Source organism: Pollachius pollachius (assembly GCF_949987615.1).
Source record: "Pollachius pollachius genome assembly, chromosome: 9".
NCBI lineage: Eukaryota > Metazoa > Chordata > Actinopteri > Gadiformes > Gadidae > Pollachius > Pollachius pollachius.
Window position 1 is genome coordinate 10,038,914 of NC_136942.1, and position 17,500 is coordinate 10,056,413.

A 17,500-nucleotide genomic window follows, 5' to 3' on the forward strand; every position below is an offset into this window, starting at 1 on the left:
GGTGTTGACGGCGGCCCTCTCCTCCTCTCTCTTCAGCTGCTGTCAGCGGCCAGCGTCTTCCAGCTGGGGGCACTGCAGAGGCACTGCGAGCTCATCTGCTCCCAGCACATCACCCTGAAGAACGCCGTCAACATCTACAGGACGGCCAAGGTACACGCACGCACGCACACACGTACCTCACACACTCACATGCTACACAAAGACACTACACACATGCACACACACACACTCAATCGCACGCACACTCTACGTGAAAACAATTTATGCAGACGCACACCACACAAACACGCTACCCCACGCACACTACAAACACACGCACGCTACACACACACACACACACACACACACTAACCCCTTCCCCCCCTTCTCTTCGTCCAGGCCCACGGTTCCTTGGAACTGAGCGCGTTCTGCGAGGGCTACTTCCTGCAGAACATGTCCGCCCTGCTGGAGAGAGAGGGCTTCCGGGCCCTCCTGCTGGGGCCCCAGGCTGGGGCCCGCGGAGGGGGGTCGCCCCGCGTGGAGTCGCCCCTGGAGCAGCTGGAGGCTACGCTAGCACGCCGGCTACGCTCACTTTACACCAGCTCCAGAGTGTGAGGAGCGGCTAGCCATCTGGGAGGCTCACGGATGAGGCTAATGCTAACAGAAGGAGAAGGAGCCATTAGCCATCTGGGAGGCTAACAGATGATGCCAATGCTAACAGGAGGAGGAGCAACTCTTTGCAGTGAAGGGAAACGTGATGAAGTTTGGATGATTTTTTTCAATGGCTGGTTCAACTCCCAAAATAGGACAAGTCGTTAGCATTTGGATTATACATCCGTGATGGGGAGCAACTTCTACGTTTGACACTGTGGGAGTGAGAGACTCCTGTTGTGGCCGTGTACAGTATGAACATATTGAGAGGAGAGGAGGGAGGTTGGAGGTTTTTTTTCCCGGAGCTCTGGAAGCTGGAACGGAGGAAGAAAGAAGCCACAGGGAAACTCGGGGACAATGCTGCGCCCTAGTGGCGAACAGCGAGGCTCTCTGATAATTACACGGCAGCCCTCTAGTGTCGAACTCTTATCATTACAGGACAATACTGCCTTTTCAAATGAGAACCGACAATTTTGGAAAACTTCCGCCCCCTCGTAATATACAAAAGCTGCCATTCATAAATTATTTTAACCTGGAAGAACCGGGTTCAACGGCAGGCTACACCTGAAAATAAGCAAACAACAAAGATAACTGTAGCAGAGTCAATGCTACTCTCCACCTAGGTGGCGTTCACTGGGCTCCTCGAGACAAAGGACGCAGGGTGATGGTGTTGAATTCGGTTTATTGTAAGGTTTGCAGATAATGATACCTGGCCTGGTGCTCCATGTCGCCACGCAGGAGATCTCTTCCTGAGTGTGTTGCGTGTGGTGACGGCTGGTTACACCTGGACACATTGATTGCTCACTGCACAACAGGTGTGCAGCCCCACCCAGCCGGCCCTAGAGTCAAATCAGTCTTGGACCAGGGGAAGTTGCTTCAACCAGCCATCATCCACACACACTCCCACAATAACATGCAGACATTTTTATGTGATTAACAAATGCATACAGGATATTGCTGTAGTGGGGGGAAGAGAAGGGGTTCATATCGACAAGCTTTGCATTTCTCTGCTGCAGAATGGGATAGGACCTTTGGTTTTTGTAAATGTCTCTTTTTAGCATTTTGTCTTATGAACAGAAGTGAGGATTGAGAATATAACATTGAACTGGGATGATATTTTCTATTTAAAGAAAGAAAAAAGATGTGAGTATTTAAGAGGGAGTTCCCTTTTCTTTATTGTGTTTTTGATTCAAGCAAATTATTACGATTAATATTAATGTTAAAGTAGCTTTTGTGTTGCTATTTGTTTGTTACTAACGGTGAATGAAGCTGAGAGTTTATGCTTTACAAAGAGAGCAGAAAGGTAGCCTGGCAAATATTTTAATTCCCCGGTCTGGTAAGTCTTACTACACTGCTAATAAATCATTGGTTGGATATCCTATTTTTTTCTATTTAAATTTTCCATGAATCACAATATATTTGTGACTTAAACTGCAATCAATCAATGATGTTTCAATTGTCGGATAATGTTTCATATCGATAGCACATTTTAAATATCAACCCATTATTTCGGCTCTCCAGATTTGTGGACGTCATTGTAAGCAGAAGCTATTGAGATAAACTGCTCTAATGCTTTCATTGAGATTATAATAAAGACTCAAGCCTGGCTACCACAACAAAAGCCTCTTCATTTCAAAGTAAATTATATAAATGTGTAAAAACAAAGTAAAATACCAAAAGATTTATACTGGGATTACTTATTAGCAGGATTCAGTTCTCGATACAAACGTATAAAGTAAAATACTAACGCCTTTTTGAGAAAGTTTTCAGAAAACCTTGGAGTGAGATTTCAGCAGAACATTTGTCGGGGGCCGGTTTGGGGCTGCCATCACATGCTGAAGACAGGACTACTAACATCCATTCCCCAGTTTTATAACTTTTAATCCTGAGCCAAACCACAAACAAATGAAAGGTGATCATTATACTATTGACCACCGGTTTTCGGCCTTGACCCACAGCGGACCTAAGGCAGTATTGGCCATTTAAACAATCAACTTACTTTTGAATCACTGCATGACAACTCAAAAAAACCTTGAAAATAGTGAAATAGCATGTAATTTGAGTGAGTGATAGCAGTAGCGGCGGAGATCGTGAAGAGGGTCATCTGATCGAGTCTAATACTGAACGTTATTGGGCTGCTCTGGTCTAGTGGCTTGTGTGTTTCACTCCCAGCACCAAGATATTGAGATCAATCCCGAAGGTTTTGTTAAATGTTTTAGCATAGTGAATGCATTCAGTTCCTTCGATAAAGTTTAGTTGAATGCTAAAACATTCAACAAAACATTTAGTGGATACACAAAATGATTTAGTGCACTTCAATTTGAAGTGTATTTAACAGTGAGCACCCTCAACATTGAAGTGCACTTCATTTTAAATACATTTAATAATCTTAAGACTTTAGGGATCAAACTCAGGACTTTTGTGCCGAGATTCAAACACACTAGCCGCATCACTCTTCTTTAGTGTCTGACTTCATATATTCTGGATAGAAAACGTGTGATATTTGCCATATTTTCAATCATTATAGATGAAGAGATCTCCTTTCACAGTGGCGTAATCCCATTGGGCTTTGGATGTGACGATATTTAAAATGTATTTCATAGAAGTTCCACCTTTTTCTTTTCGGCAAATAGCAACATCTGTATTAATGACCTAACCTTGATAAAACAAGTCTAACACTCACAAATAGGTCGTTCGTCACTCCGCTTTTTGCGACATTTCCGATAATATGCAGTCAAGGCAATTCAATTTTATTTCTATAGCCCTTAATTAAAGGTACATTCTCAAAGGGCTTAACAGGCCATATATCTCTGACCCCTCCCTGACCCTAGCCCCCATGAGGACAAGAAAAAAACTCCCTTAATTAGCAAGGAAGAAATCTAGAGAAGGAACGCAGAGTGGGGGATCCCTCCTTCAGTGCAATGGGGGCCATAAAACAGTCCAATATATAAACACATCCTCTGACCCTACTTCAGGTAACATGTTATCCTATTACTACTTATACCACTTCCCCACAGGGGGCCATCCAACTCAGAGAAGACCCTCAGACACAAAGAAGGCAGCGCAGCATCAATGAACGGGTTTATTTGTTTCAGCACTGAAGATGCTCACAGTCATGTGATACATATTGGGGGGGAGGGGGGGGGGGGCATGAGAAGGTTTGGTTCCTGCTCTGTAAGATGGGTTCTTCTTGATCCTTCTGTCCTTTAGTGTCTCTAGCTTCCCACTGTGGAGAACAGATAGGAGGAGGAGGAGGTGGGGTGGAGGTGGTCGGAGGTGGAGGTGTGGGCGGAGGGGTATTGCTTTGTGTCTGCAGTACAGAGATCATTGTCCCTGTGTCTCTTCTGCAGGAGAGGTCAAAGGTCGGAGCCACGGGTCGAAGGTCGGAGCCAGGGCTCCCGGCCTTCCGGAAAGAGGTTCACATCGGAGGAAGCACCGGTTCGTAGAAAGTTGTGCACGCGATGGAGAGGACGAGGAAGAGATGTTGAAGAGGAGGAAGAGGAGGAGGCGAAGGAGATGAGGAGGAGGAGGAGGAGGAGATGATGAGGAGGAGGAGATGAGAAGGAAGAGGAGATCAGGAGGAGGAGATGAGGAGGAAGAGGAGGTTTGAGAAAGTGAAAGTGAAAGAGGAAGAAAACAGGAAAGCAGGAGAAGGAAACCCTCCTGAGACCATCGACATCTGAGTTCATGTCGTGTTTCTCTCGCCTTGACCCTGTTTAAAGTCTTCCTTTGGTGATCCTTGAAGAACAAGGATCACCAATGGCAATGGCGGAGTCTGAGGAAAGTGTAGCTTACAAATCCGATTTTAAAAGAAATAGACAAAAATAAATCTATACGGTGGGCTTTTTCTCGGATCTGAATGTGTTTTAGCTCTTCGTCCAACCAACTTCGCAGAGCAAAGAGCATCACTCTGATTGGCCGGTGTTCTTGAAGCAACGTTAGGCCGCAGCCGTATCTATTACTCTACTGCTGCCCAGCCAGACTCACAGACGTGAACATCAGGATGATCTCACAAGGCGAGTGAAAGGAGAGTGGAGTGTAAAAACAAGTTCCACACAAGAGAGGAGAGAGTGTGGAGGAGAGTGGAGGAGGAGGAGGAGGAGGAGGAGGAGGAAGAAGAGGGAGAGGAGCGGAGGGCGAAGTGGTGGTGGGGGACACTAACACTAAAGCCATGCAAAGAAAAGCTCCTGTTTGACATGCACACAGCAATACAAGCTAAAAGCAAAGAGCAGGAAGAGGAGAGCGTCAGCACCGCCGTCTATTGACCCAGCGAGCGGCGAGCGCCCTCCGGTGGTCTAACACAGCATCATAATATGAACGTGGCAAAGCAAGACTCTGCCCGCCTCGTCAATGAGAGGCTACGTCTACATTCGAAAATAAACTGGTAAATCATTACTTAACATCCCTCCCTCCCTCCCTCCCGACAGATAAGACAACTCTTCTCGTTCGCGTCGATAAAAATGTACAAGGAAGAGAATCAGGAACGCTGGTTCATATCATCGGAGCCGTCAGACAAAAGAAACAGTAAAATAAAAACAGTTATTTTTCTTTCGATTTGTTGCCCCATTAATGAACACACGAGAATATAATAAATAACATTCAACTGACCTAACAGCTTCTTTTATATAAATAGTCAAGTTATAATAAATTAGGGGATCAAACTGTGGGGGGTGATGAACAAAGGTGAATAAGGAAAAGAAAAATAAATGATTCAAATATGTACAAAAATATCGACAACTTCATTTTTTTTTTACACAATAATTCCCGTTAAGTCGTTTCCTTGGTGGTCCATTGCTGGTAGGTGAGAGCGAGACAGAAATAAGGGACAGAAGTGACCACACATAGCGAGAGGAGCTGATTAGTTGGTCGATCCAACAAAAGCCATTTACCACAATGTACTGTAAAAAAAACTCAAAATGAAAAGGAGGAAAATAACAAAGATGGAATCGGGCCTATAGCATGTCAGGCGCAGGGGATTTTGTGTGATATATTTTTTAGTATTCTTTTTTTTTTGTAAACCTGGCCCTAATGATAAGGTATATCTAAACATGGCGTCACAGCTACACATTTAAAATTTCTTTTTTTTTTATACAAACAAAACAATATAAGTCTGTACAGATCATCAGAATAGATCATTCATGTTCAGGGGCCCACCCATTGCACCCACCCCTCCCCTCCCACAATCCTTTGCAGTCGTTTAGGGTTGTTGTGGTGGTTGGGTTTGTGGTTGTTGTTGTCGTTGTTGTGGTCATTGGTTGTTGTTTACTCACATCCATCCCCAATCTAATAAAGTCTGCTCCATGTTCTCTTCCAGATGAAAATACATTAAAAAGCAAATAACCCAATCCACAGAGTGTCCGAATTCAAGTGCCCCCCATGCCTCTCTCTCCCTCTCGCTTGAATGGTTCTAGTGTGTTCTCCAGAGTATGTGCATGTTTGTGTGTGTGTGTGTGTGTGTGTGTGTGTGTTCCAGAGTGTGTGTGTGTGTGTGTACGTGTGTGTGTGTGTGTGTGTGTGTGTGTGTAGACATGTGACATGTGGGCGTGGCCATGGATGAATAGTCCGAGACAATTGGAAAAACAAGGAAAGCCTTTTGGTTAACTACAGTATCTGTTTGTGTGTGCGTGTGCGTGTTTGTGTGTGTGTGAAGCCGAGTATAGAAGGTGTATGTGGGTACAGAGAAGGGGAGTAAGGTGGGGTGGGGGAGGGGGGGACAGGTGGAGCCCAGAGTGGAGGGGAGTGGTCCGTTTCCATGGGAACCACCACCCCATCACCCAAGGTGTTCCGGGGGAATTATTACGACAACCATAAAGTTTGGTTGCCGCCCCCCCCCCCACCCCACTGGCCAAAGGGAGGGAGGAGAGGGAGGGAGGAGAAGGAGGAGCAGCAGCAGGAGGAGGAGGAGCAGCAGCAGGAGGAGGAGGAGGAGCAGCAGCAGGAAGAGGAGAAGTAGGAGGGGCTTAGTAGCTTTTCTGGATGATACCTGGGGGGGGGGGGAGAACAAGTGAGGTCATCAAACAGAGGAGCAGCACGCGGTGTGGAGAAACGGTTTGTTACGGGGTCGGGAGTGGAGGTGGTGGAGGTGGTGGAGGCGAAGACGGAGGGTGAGACGGAGGTGCGGCACGGTGCATAGAGACGGGTTGTTAGGGAAGCAGGGGGGTGGAGGTGATGGAGGTGATGGAGTTGAAGACAGTGATGGAACACTCACACACCTCCACCTCTGTCTGTATGAAGTCACTCTCTGTTCCTCATACAAAAGGTTGCATGATAAAGTGTCCGTTTGGGGGGGGGGGGGGGAGGGGGGGTCAAGTGATCCGGGTACAGTCGGAATGCTGTCGGGGGGGGGGAGGGTACGGGAGCTAGGAGTCCTCGGGGACCCCCGGCCTTGGCCCCCCCGGGCTCCGGGGGCCGCTACAGTCAGAGTCCTGCCTCCGGACGGGCGAGGGGGAGGCGGGGTGGTGCTTGGTGGGCGTGCCCGGGGGGTGGTGGAGGTGGAGGTGGTGGTGGTGGTGGTGGAGGTGCTGGTGGTGCACCTGGCCGTTCCTCTCGTCTGAAAGAAGCGGTGGAGTTTACATCACGGAGAACCGGTCGCTGTGGGTGGAGGGCTGGGGCCGTGGGTGGAGGACTGGGGCCGTGGGTGGAGGACTGGAGCCGTGGGTGGAGGACTGGGGCCGTGGGTGGAGGACTGGGGCCGTGGGTGGAGGACTGGAGCCGTGGGTGGAGGACTGGGGCCGTGGGTGGAGGACTGGGGCCGTGGGTGGAGGACTGGGGCCGTGGGTGGAGGACTGGGGCCGTGGGTGGTGGACTGGGGACGTGGGTGGAGGAGGAGGGCTGTGGGTGGAGGACTGGGACTTTGGGTGGAGGACTGGGGCCGTGGGTGGAGGACTGGGGCTATGGGTGGAGGACTGGGGCAATGGGTGGAGGAGGAGGGCTGTGGGTGGAGGACTGGGACTTTGGGTGGAGACCCGCTGGGTGCAAAACTGGGGCTATCGGTGGAGGACTGTGGTCGGAGGAATGGGGGAGAGGAGGTGGAGGAGGAGGAGCAGGAGAAGGAGGTGGAGGAGGAGGAGGAGGAGGAAGACTGGAGGATAACCTTGTATTTCTCCTCCCTACGGCTCCTCCACATTTAAGGCATTCCGGCACCGATCCATAAAGACTTTGTTAAACGAGTGAACTTCAGAGGAGTGAAGGGAAGTTGTCTGACTAAATGCTGAATGCTCAAGGGTTCCCGGGCAGGGCCTGGGTTCGTAGACGCGCACCCAGGGGCCAGTCCCAAAGCTCTTCAGAACCCAAAGAAGACACCTTGAGCGATCCTTTCTTCTAGGCACTGCTAGGAGGCGGACCGGGCAGACGTAGTGAAACATCACTGAGAAGGATCCTTCACGTCACGTTCTGTGTGGATGACTTCTGTTGAAGATATCTGGAAACAGAAATGGGGATGGACAGTGGATTCCCAGGAACCACAGCCCCAGGACGAGACGCGGTTGCTGAAGGAGGACCTTGATGGGGGTCCCAAAGCTCGGAGACGGGTTCCCCGGCCCCCCCGTGGTCAGGGTTCCAGAGGAGGGGTGAAAGAAGCATGTGCTGCAGAAGAACTGTCGTTTTTGTGGATTATTACTGTTTTAGTACACAGTTCTTCTCAATGCTGTGGAACGCTCCATTCACTTGCTTGGGCCTTCACAACTTCCAGCGGTTAATAATTATTTGATAATTCACCGTTGCTAAGCATATAATGACTGCTGTCAAGGAAAGTGGATTTTTTGCCGTCTTTCGTATCACTCCGCAAGTATCCGGTATCTTATCAACCCAGCGTACTCGGTTGCTACTCAACACTACAAATGCTGGTAACAAATAAATTGTAAAAAGACACACCGTGTGAAGTTATTGTTTTGTTTTTGCAAGTAGCCGTGTAATAAGTGGGATAATGTATAGAACGTCGCCGGTCATATCGAAAATAAGCCCCTTCAGGGCGAAGCAAGACACCTCCACTTTGCATCGGTGTCCGGTTCACCCTGTCGCGGCTCATTTTCCTGATAATGACCGGCGTTCTATACATTATCCCTTACATAGGTGCTGGGAGTCGCGAATCGTTTAAGTCCTGGAAATGGGATCAAAACGTGTGTACTTGACAAGATAATAATTAACATTAAACCAATGAAATCTGTTCAAAGCCGACCTCTTCCTCCAGGTTTAAAATGACTGGTATGTTAGTAGTTAGTATTGCGATGGTTTATCTAATAAGTCAATGTAAAATGAAAGGTAGATTTTCACATTGATGTTTACAGTTTGTCGTGTAAAGTAAGTAAGAGTGTGTGTGCCAGTACGTATCTGTTTGTGCGCACGTGTGTTTGTGGCAGAGATGTGAATGATCCGGTGCTGAATAGGGTGCGTCTTTATGGGGTCTTAATGGCCCCCTGCTGCCTGCGGAGCCTGTGAGGGCGACGGTGATGAGGAACGAGGCAAATAAAACGGGAATGTTCTCCTTTCTGTCGACGCGGCGCACGGCGTCCAGTGCGGGGGACCATCGCTCATTAAAAGCACTCTTTTTAAATACTTTTAGTTTTCAAACAGTTGGCAACACAGCCATCTGTGAAGCACGGCCTCATGGAGGCTGATAATGATCGGGGCATCAGCATGTTCAAAAAATTTCTGGATGGGGAGCCGAGTGTTCCGGTTCAGAGGAGATCCGTGTATCAGTCGGTGTCGACACGATGTTGCTAAATCATCCCTTTTTAATCTCTTTTATGGAGTTTTTGGAGTTTTTTTCTGCAAGCTACCGACTTCCAGCACGCAGCCGGGAACTCACACTACACCCAGTGCATTCTGGGAGTGTGTGTGCATATTTGTGTGTGTGCGTATACATGTGCGTGTGTGTGTGTGTGTGCGCGAGCGTGCGTATATATGCATGAGTTTGCGTGCCTGTGTCTCTACATCTGTAAATGTGTGACGGCCCCATTCCGTTATATTCCGACACCCTTTCTTAAAAATGTGTGCAGCGAACCTCTTCGTTGTTTTAATCTAAAACACAACACAACCCCCCGTGCTCTGTGAGGTTCAACCCAACCACTGACGCTTATGTCCCTAAACACCTTGTTTGAGCTTCTCTTCGGTAAGGCGTCTGGCCGAGTTCTACAAGGTGATCGCGTCTTTCCCTCCACCTCCTCATTGTCTCTACCCCATTTTCTTCCTCCTCATGCTTTGTCTCGCCAGGCGTGCCCCGGTCCGCTGATTAGCAGGAGTAATGAGCTGGCTTGATGGAGTCCTTTGTCGGCCATTGTTATGCGCTGGCACGTCCTTCCTCAATCACTAGCTGCCGCCGCTTGCCGCTAAAGGACGCAGCATGAAAGGAATGGTGGTGGCGGCGCAGCAAACGTAAAGGGACTCGACAATGTTGTCTTTTCTTATAAAGTTCAGCCATTACTGCACACACACACACCGGCTGAATTCAAAAGCAAGCTGAGACTCAAGTTATCTTACTTTTGATGAAACTTCAGAGGGCGTTTAGCAATTGATTCATTATATAGCTGTGGGACATATCTGACTTTGTTCAGGGAGAATGTGATGTTGAACTAGACAACTCTTTTGGTTGAGCGTAAGGTCAGAAAGCTGCCTGTTGACAACCTTCAACTATCTTAAGTTGAAGTAAGTGCAAAGACAGGGTGCCTTCTCTGTTCCCACCGGCAGGGGGCGATGGTGCCCCACAGATGAAACGACACGTGAACGAGTAAACGGAAAAGATGTCTGTTCCTCTTCACGTTGTTCGTCTGTTCGCCGGGTATTGTGGGTAACAAGGCTGTCCCCACAGCACACTAAGCACTTTGAGTGTCTCGTTGGGGGGGTTCACAATCAAAGCTCTTCAAAGGGGGAGGACAGTTTCTCCCTTGGAGAAGTAAAGAGTTATCAGAAGAGTTTATAACCTGCGGTGGATCTTCCGTTTAGTCCAGGCTGCCTCTGAGCGTATTACTGCTCGGGATTTAATTTCCCCCAGAGGTTTTGTGTGATTTGTTTCGGAGGTGTGAGCCAACGTTGGCCAGTAGGAAACGGGTGCTGGACGAAGGTGAGGGTGATGGTGGGAGCTGGGACTGGGAGGCTGGAGGTGTAGGGGAGCTGGATGGAGGTGTGTGGTTGGGTGGGGGGGGGCTGGGGGTAAGGTGGTGTTAGGGTGGGGTCACTCACCACACAGCTGCTGTACCGCCGGCTGGTCGTGTGTGCTTAACAACTGGCTCTGAATCGTCTCCACCACCCGCTTAAATCGCCGGCTGGGTCCTGCACACGCGCACACACATAGACACATTTGCACATACCCACACAGACGCACACACACACACACACGCACACATGCATTTAGATAGGATAAGATGGCACATACAGAAAGTAACACCCACGGTTAGTGCCCTTGTGTGTCTATGTGTGCCCGTGTGTGTGTGTGCGTATGCCCGTGTGTGTGTGTGTGTGTGTGTGTGTGTGTGTGTGTGTGTGTGTGTGTGTGCCCGTGTGTGCCCAAGTATGTGTGCCTGCGTGCGTGCCCGTGTGTGTGTGTGAGTGTGTGTCTGTGTGTGCCCGAGTGTGTGTGCGTGCGTGCGTGCGTGCGTGCCCGTGTGTGTCGGGCCCCCACCTGAGAGCAGGGTGAAGCTGACGGAGTAGATGCCGTTCTCCTTGGTGGCCCCCGTGCTCTCGGTGTAGCTGATGTCCACCTGGAACTTGACGGGCTTCTGGAAGACGGCCGGCCCCGCTGCAGACTTGTACTCCGCCCGGAAACTGGTCTGGGAGATGACGCTGTGGCTCAGGCTGGGGATCTGGGGAGGAGGTGGATGTGGAGGGGGAGGGTGGAGGGGTTTGTGGAGGTGGAGATGGAGGTCGATGTGGGGGAGATGGGTTCGAGGTGGAGGTGGAGGTGGGGGTGTTAGTGGAGGTGGTTTTGAGGGTGGATTGCGGGGTGATGGAGTTGGATGTGGGGGGTGGTGTCAGGATGGTGGAGGTGGTTATGGGTGGGTAGGTGGGGTCAGGATGGTGGAGGTGGAGGTGGGGTAAGGATGGTGGAGGTGGTGGGGGGGTTGTGGATGGGTAGGTGGGGTCAGGATGGTGGAGGGGCCGGTGGTGGTGGTGTCAGGATAGTGGAGGGGGTGGTGGTGGTGGTGTCAGGATGGTGGAGGTGGGGGTGATGTCAGGATGGTGGAGGTAAGGTGGTGTCAGGATGGTGGAGGTGGGGGTGATGTCAGGATGGTGGAGGTGGGGGTGATGTCAGGATGGTGGAGGTGGGGGTGATGTCAGGATGGTGGAGGTGGGGGTGATGTCAGGATGGTGGAGGTGGAGGTGGGGTCAGGATGGTGGAGGTGGGGGTGGGGTTGTGGATGGGTGGAGGCACAGCGGCACCACAGAGAGGCAAGATGAAGAAGAAGAGGAAACCACGGGATATTCAATTAAACCAAACACAACTTTATTGAAATGCCACATTTGACGCCAACAGTATCTCGTTCTTTATGTAAAACAGTTAAAATAAACACTAAATAACATAACACTATTCAATATGTGTGCAATAAAATGTCTGCTTACTTTGAAAGGAGGTAAATACATGAAATAACCGAGGAGACAAAAGAATGAGGAAACTCAAGGAAATAATATAAATAAACGCGGGCGGATAAAGTGCTGTCTAATTTCACACCTTGGGGCTCACAAGGTCAGAACGAGGGCGCTTCACGTGCATGCCTTGCGTGCGTGCGTGCGTTTGTGTGTGTGTGTGTTTCTGTGTTTGTGAATTTGTGTGTGTAATGTGTATTTGTATGTGTGTGACAGTGAGTGAGTGTGTGAGGAAGTGTGTGTAGTGTATGTGCGTGTGTTTGTGTGTGTGAGTGTGTGTCTATGTAAATGTGTGTGAGTGTGTGTATGTGTATGTGTTTAAGTGTGTATAAGTGTGTGTGTGTGAATGCGATTGAGTGTGTGTGTGTGTGTGTGTGTGTTTGTGGAGGGGGTTCAACCGTGTGTGTGTGTGTGTGTGTGTATGTGTGTGCGAAAGCGAGTGTGTGTGTCAAAATCAACCACCCTCCCCCCTCACACCAAGATGGAACTCCCGCCCGATGAACCGACGCCTCTTATTGGTTCTCGACCGCCGGGTGTTGACGAGGGTTTGACGGTCCCTTAATGAGAAATACAACCTCACCCCTTCACCTGCCAATCAAACCCCCCCCCCCCCCCCCCCCGATGAGGTCGGGGGGGCCGTGCTACGGGGATGAGGGGGTGGTGGAGGTCAAGAGCAGGACTTTAGCCCGCAGCAGAGCGTCCATTTAATGAGGCTTTGCTCAAGAGCACCAGGGTGCTGGGGGTGGCAGGTCCCCCCCCCCCCCACAAAGGGCTCTGTGCCGGAGGGGGGGGGAGGGGGGGTGTCAATGTCTGCCACACGCGAGACCGCCCAGGGAGGCAGGCTGGGAGCTGCTTCCCCTGCCCCGTTTCGTGATGCCTTCATAGAGCTGTAAAGGTCGCAGATTCAGATGTAATGGGATGTGTGCACACCTATTAGACCCTAACTCCACACACACACACACACACATGCGCAGAAAAGGACACACACACAGAAATACAGAGCAATAATAACAAACAAGCTGATGCAATCTATTCCTCAAACTGTTTTGTTTTACACACACACATACACAGGTATTAACCTGCATGTTCAGAAAAGGTGGACACACACACAGACACACACACAAACACACATACACACACACACACACATACACACACACCATACACAATACAAGAGTTTGTGAGCGCAGCATCTATATGCTAATGACAGGCGCTCTGTGTTGATTTTCTATTGACCTTAAGCCATGGAGAAAATGGAAGCGCTGAACACTAGCAGTTTACTGAACGGCGACAGAAATCAGATGCATGTTAGCACACACTCAAAGAGAGGGAGGGTAAGAGAGAGTGAGAAAGTGAGAGAGTGCGAGAGAGAGGGAGAGAGAGAGAGAGAGCGAGAGAGAGCGCGAGAGAGCGAGAGCGAGAGAGAGAGAGAGAGAGAGAGAGAGCGAGAGAGAGCTTGCCTCGCGGCAAAGGCAATCACAGATTCTGTTAGAATTGGCAAAGTTCTCTATCAAGGTCAAGCGCACACAAAAACAAAATCAGCTGCATGCATCAATACAGACACAGAGAGACACAGAGAGACAGACACAGACAGACACGGAACAGCAGTTGAAAGAGGAAACGATCAGAGTCAGACAACAGAACCGGCTTCAGAACCGAGGATTACGTGTCAGAATGTCAGGACTTGAGAGCGCTGCGACTGGATGAAATGCAGTGTCGCGAATCAGGAATGTGTGTGTGTGCATGTGGATTTGTGGGTGTGCGGGTGTGTGAAGATGTGTGTGTGCGTGTGTATTTGTGGGTGTGCGTGTGTGTGTGTCTGTGCGCGAGTTTGTACAAATGTGTGTGTGAATGTGTGCATGAGTGCGAATTTGTGAATGCGTGCATGGGTGCGTCCATGAATGCAAGTGTGTGTGTGTGCGTGCTCATCTAGGCGTGTGTGTGTACGTACAGAGAGGAAGGCGTGTACGATGTCAGCCTTGATGGAGCTCAGAGGTTTGTCTTTGATGACGATGAAGATCTGCTCCTCCTTCTCCAGGCTGATGAAGTTCCCAAACCAGGACTTTTTGGCGAGTCTGTGAGGAAGGTTACATGATTAACAGACTGCGTCTACACAGTGCTGACTCACAGAGAGGGGGAGAGAGAGAGGGAGAGGGGGAGAGAGAGAGGAAGAGGGGGATAGAGAGAGAGGGGAAGAGAGAGAGGGAGAGGGAGAGCGGGAGAGAGAGAGTGGGAGAGAGAGGGAGGGAGAGGGGGAGAGAGAGAGGGCGAGGGGGAGAAAGAGAGTGGGAGAGAGGGGGAGAGAGAGAGAGAGAGAGAGAGAAAGGGGGAGGAAGAAAGAAAGAGAGGTAGAGGGAGTGAGTCGAAGGTAGTGAGTGGTAGATGGTCAGATGCAGACGTGCAGAGAGAGAGAAAGAGAGAGTGATAAACAGAGGACAGGACAGGTGCAGAGAGAGGGAGGCGTAGATTAATCCATCCAAATGAACCTGTCCCTACAAACACGCCAGACACGCTGGGTTGACTTCTTTGATTTCTTTCATATTTCATGCAGTCCCTGGGGCAAAATATCAGAAAATCTTAGTGAATCCCAAACTTGTAGAGAAGGGGAAAGTTTCTCAGCTCCTACAGTCTGATCAAATGCAGCTCCACTTGTCATGGTATGTCCAGGCTAGCCCCAAGCACCGTACGGTTATTAAGTATCTCCTAATGATCTCCTAATTATCCCTCTCAGACAAACGATCACATCATCAGTTTTATATGAAGCCTTTTTGGTGCTGCTCTTATTATGATTGAATGCTTGAAGTATTATTTACACTTAAATATATGTGTATATATCTTGATATACATGTATATATGTACAAAAATAGTCTGATCATTCAATGTTATTTTTATATTATTTGTGTAGAGTTGGTCCTAAAATAACTTTGGGAAATCCTTCAGTCTTAAGATGGGCTCAGCTCCCTAAGAAGCAGAACCAGCCGGCGTTTTTTCAAACACACCAAACAGGAAAAAAGAGACAGAGCTCAGGTTACGTCAACGCTGTGAGCTGGAACTAACACCATGAAACATTCAGCCTCCAGAAGCATTATATCAGAAGGGCTCTCTGACTGGTGGTATGTCTCTCTGACTTGCGGACTGTCTGTCTAACTGGTGCGCTGTCTGTCTGACTGGTGGGCTGTCTGTCTGCCTGGTGGACTGTCTTTCTGACTGGTGGTCTGTCTGGCTGTCTGAATGACTGGTGCAATATATGTCTGACTGATGGTCTGTCTGTCTGTCTGTCTTAGTGGTGGGCTGTCTGTCTGACTAACTGGGGGGCTGTCTGTCTCTCTATCTGACTGGTGGTCTGTCTGTCTGACTGACTGTCTGTCTGTCTGACAGGTAGTCTGTCTGTCTGATGGCTGTTGGTCTGTCTGTCTGCCTGGCAGTCTGTGCCTCTATGAGTACTATGAGGCCTGTACATGCTCTGAACGTAAGGCCCATGTAGAAGGTAGAAGGAGCAGTAGACGGCCTGAGGCTCTGGAAGGTCTACTCACTCTGGAGACGACTCTGGGGTGAGGCTGGACATCTCCTCTTGTGTGGGAACTGTGAGGGCGGAGAGAAGCACAGAGAGCACACAGGGGTCAGAGCTCTAGAGCACACAGGGGTCAGAGCTCTAGAGCACACAGGGGTCAGAGCTCTAGAGCACACAGGGGTCAGAGCTCTACACACAGAGTAGCTTCTATGAACAAACTCCTCAGACACGCAGAGGAGCACGAGAAGCATTGGGTCTGGACCATGATAGGTGCACGCCTGAATCTGGGCTGAAGCTATGCTACGCTCGGCCGACAAGAGTTGATGTTTTATTCTCATTTTTGAGAATTGATTAATCTTGGTAATTAAGCAGAAATACCAAACATCTTGCGGGCGTTGCCTCAGAAACCCAACAGCATGAAATTAATGCTTTATGAGTCTTGGCAGGCGAGCTCGTTTGAGACGTAAACTTTGGGGTCTGCAAAGTTGACGAGCGCTCACCGTTATTTATTATGTCTTTATAGACAAAGACAAATGATTCGTAAAAAAAACAAACGACGGATGGACGGTCACCACAATTAAAAAGAGGTGGTTTGAAGACCCCCCCCCCCCCCCCTCCCCCCTGTTAAACGCCAATAATTGTTCTCATGCAACTTGTTTAGTACATTTATTTCAAGCTCTCCGCAGCATAACAATACAGCTTCGCTACAACGGCAGGAAACTCCTGGCACACACAGGGTACGCAGTCAGAGCGGTGCGCTCCCTAGCAACAGGTCAATGACCACCCTGAACAATAGAATAGAGGCGCCAACGCGCTATACTCAGCACCCCACCCTAACCCCTCCCCGTACCTTGTAGCTTCCTGCGGTGGAAGCGCGGCGAGCCCAGGAAGCTGTTCTTGATGGAGTTGAGGCGCGTCCTCCAGGGCATGCCCCCGATGGACGGGCTGGGCGGGGGCGTGGGCGTGGGCGTGCCCGCCGGGCTGTCCTTGGGTGTGTGCACCGGCGTGCCCTTGGGGGAGGGGTGGGGGGTCACCTGTATGAGGGGGATAGATTTGGGCGGCTGGTCAGCGGCGGGAGAGGAGGTGGAGAAGGAGGAGGAGGAGGAGGAGGAGGGCGGCAGCGGGTGGAAGTGGTGCAGACGGATGGGGGAGCGGGGCGGGGCCGCGGGCGGGGCCGCGGGGACGAAGGGGCCCGCGAGGGGGAAGGCCAGGGGGAGGGTGGAAGGCGCCAGGGCAGGCCGCCTCCCCTGGGGGCTGCATGGGAAGAGCCTGGTGGGCCTGATGGGCGTGGTGGGCATGGTCGGGGTGGCGGGCATGGTGGGGGACACGGTGGGCACGGATGGCGTGGTGGGCGGGGCCACGGAGATAGAGGGCGGGGGGGGGTGGGAGGTTGAGTGGGAGGGGCTGGGGGGCTCGGGCCTGGCGGCGGGCGGGGCGTCCGGCCCCTCGGGGAGGGGGTTGGAGCGGGTGGCCTGGAGGGGCTTGGGGCCCGGGCTGGGCTTGGAGGGCAGGGTCTGGGTCTTGTTGAGGGCGGAGGGGAGCGGCTCGGCGCTGGGACTGAGGGAGTTGGGGGTCGCGGGATGGGGGCCGAGGGGGGCGTCCGGGGACAGGAAGGGGCTGGAGGAGGTGGGGGACGGGGACAGGTCCGGGGACTGGGGGGGAACGCAGAACTTTCTGACGGGCTGCGGAGGCACAGCGGGGGGGGGTCGGGGTGTGAGGACAGGCAGCAGAGAGACAAAAGCGCAACGAGAGCACGGCACAGCACGGTCACGAGCGATGGAG

General features: G+C 50.7%; 2 protein-coding genes across 3 annotated transcripts in view; one reads left to right on the forward strand and one right to left on the reverse strand.

Annotated features, from left to right (window-relative positions):
• abtb2b (ankyrin repeat and BTB (POZ) domain containing 2b) overlaps window positions 1-2,233 on the forward strand; it is a 47,428-nt gene extending 45,195 nt beyond the window's left edge. For both annotated transcript variants that reach the window (XM_079743005.1, XM_079743006.1), the window contains 2 exons: window positions 37-150; window positions 379-2,233. In XM_079743005.1, the coding sequence (XP_079599131.1) occupies window positions 37-150; window positions 379-594 (330 nt within the window). In that variant the 3' untranslated portion in view covers window positions 595-2,233. The remainder of the gene's footprint in view (window positions 1-36; window positions 151-378) is intronic.
• Window positions 2,234-10,778: 8,545 nt separating this feature from the next.
• The window catches only part of brsk2a (BR serine/threonine kinase 2a), a 152,923-nt gene continuing 146,201 nt past the window's right edge, over window positions 10,779-17,500 (reverse strand). The window contains exons 15-19 of the mRNA XM_079743012.1: window positions 16,569-17,400; window positions 15,741-15,789; window positions 14,159-14,282; window positions 11,246-11,426; window positions 10,779-10,896 (exon numbers count right to left, since the gene is read on the reverse strand). Of these exons, the coding sequence (XP_079599138.1) occupies window positions 10,799-10,896; window positions 11,246-11,426; window positions 14,159-14,282; window positions 15,741-15,789; window positions 16,569-17,400 (1,284 nt within the window). The 3' untranslated portion in view covers window positions 10,779-10,798. The remainder of the gene's footprint in view (window positions 10,897-11,245; window positions 11,427-14,158; window positions 14,283-15,740; window positions 15,790-16,568; window positions 17,401-17,500) is intronic.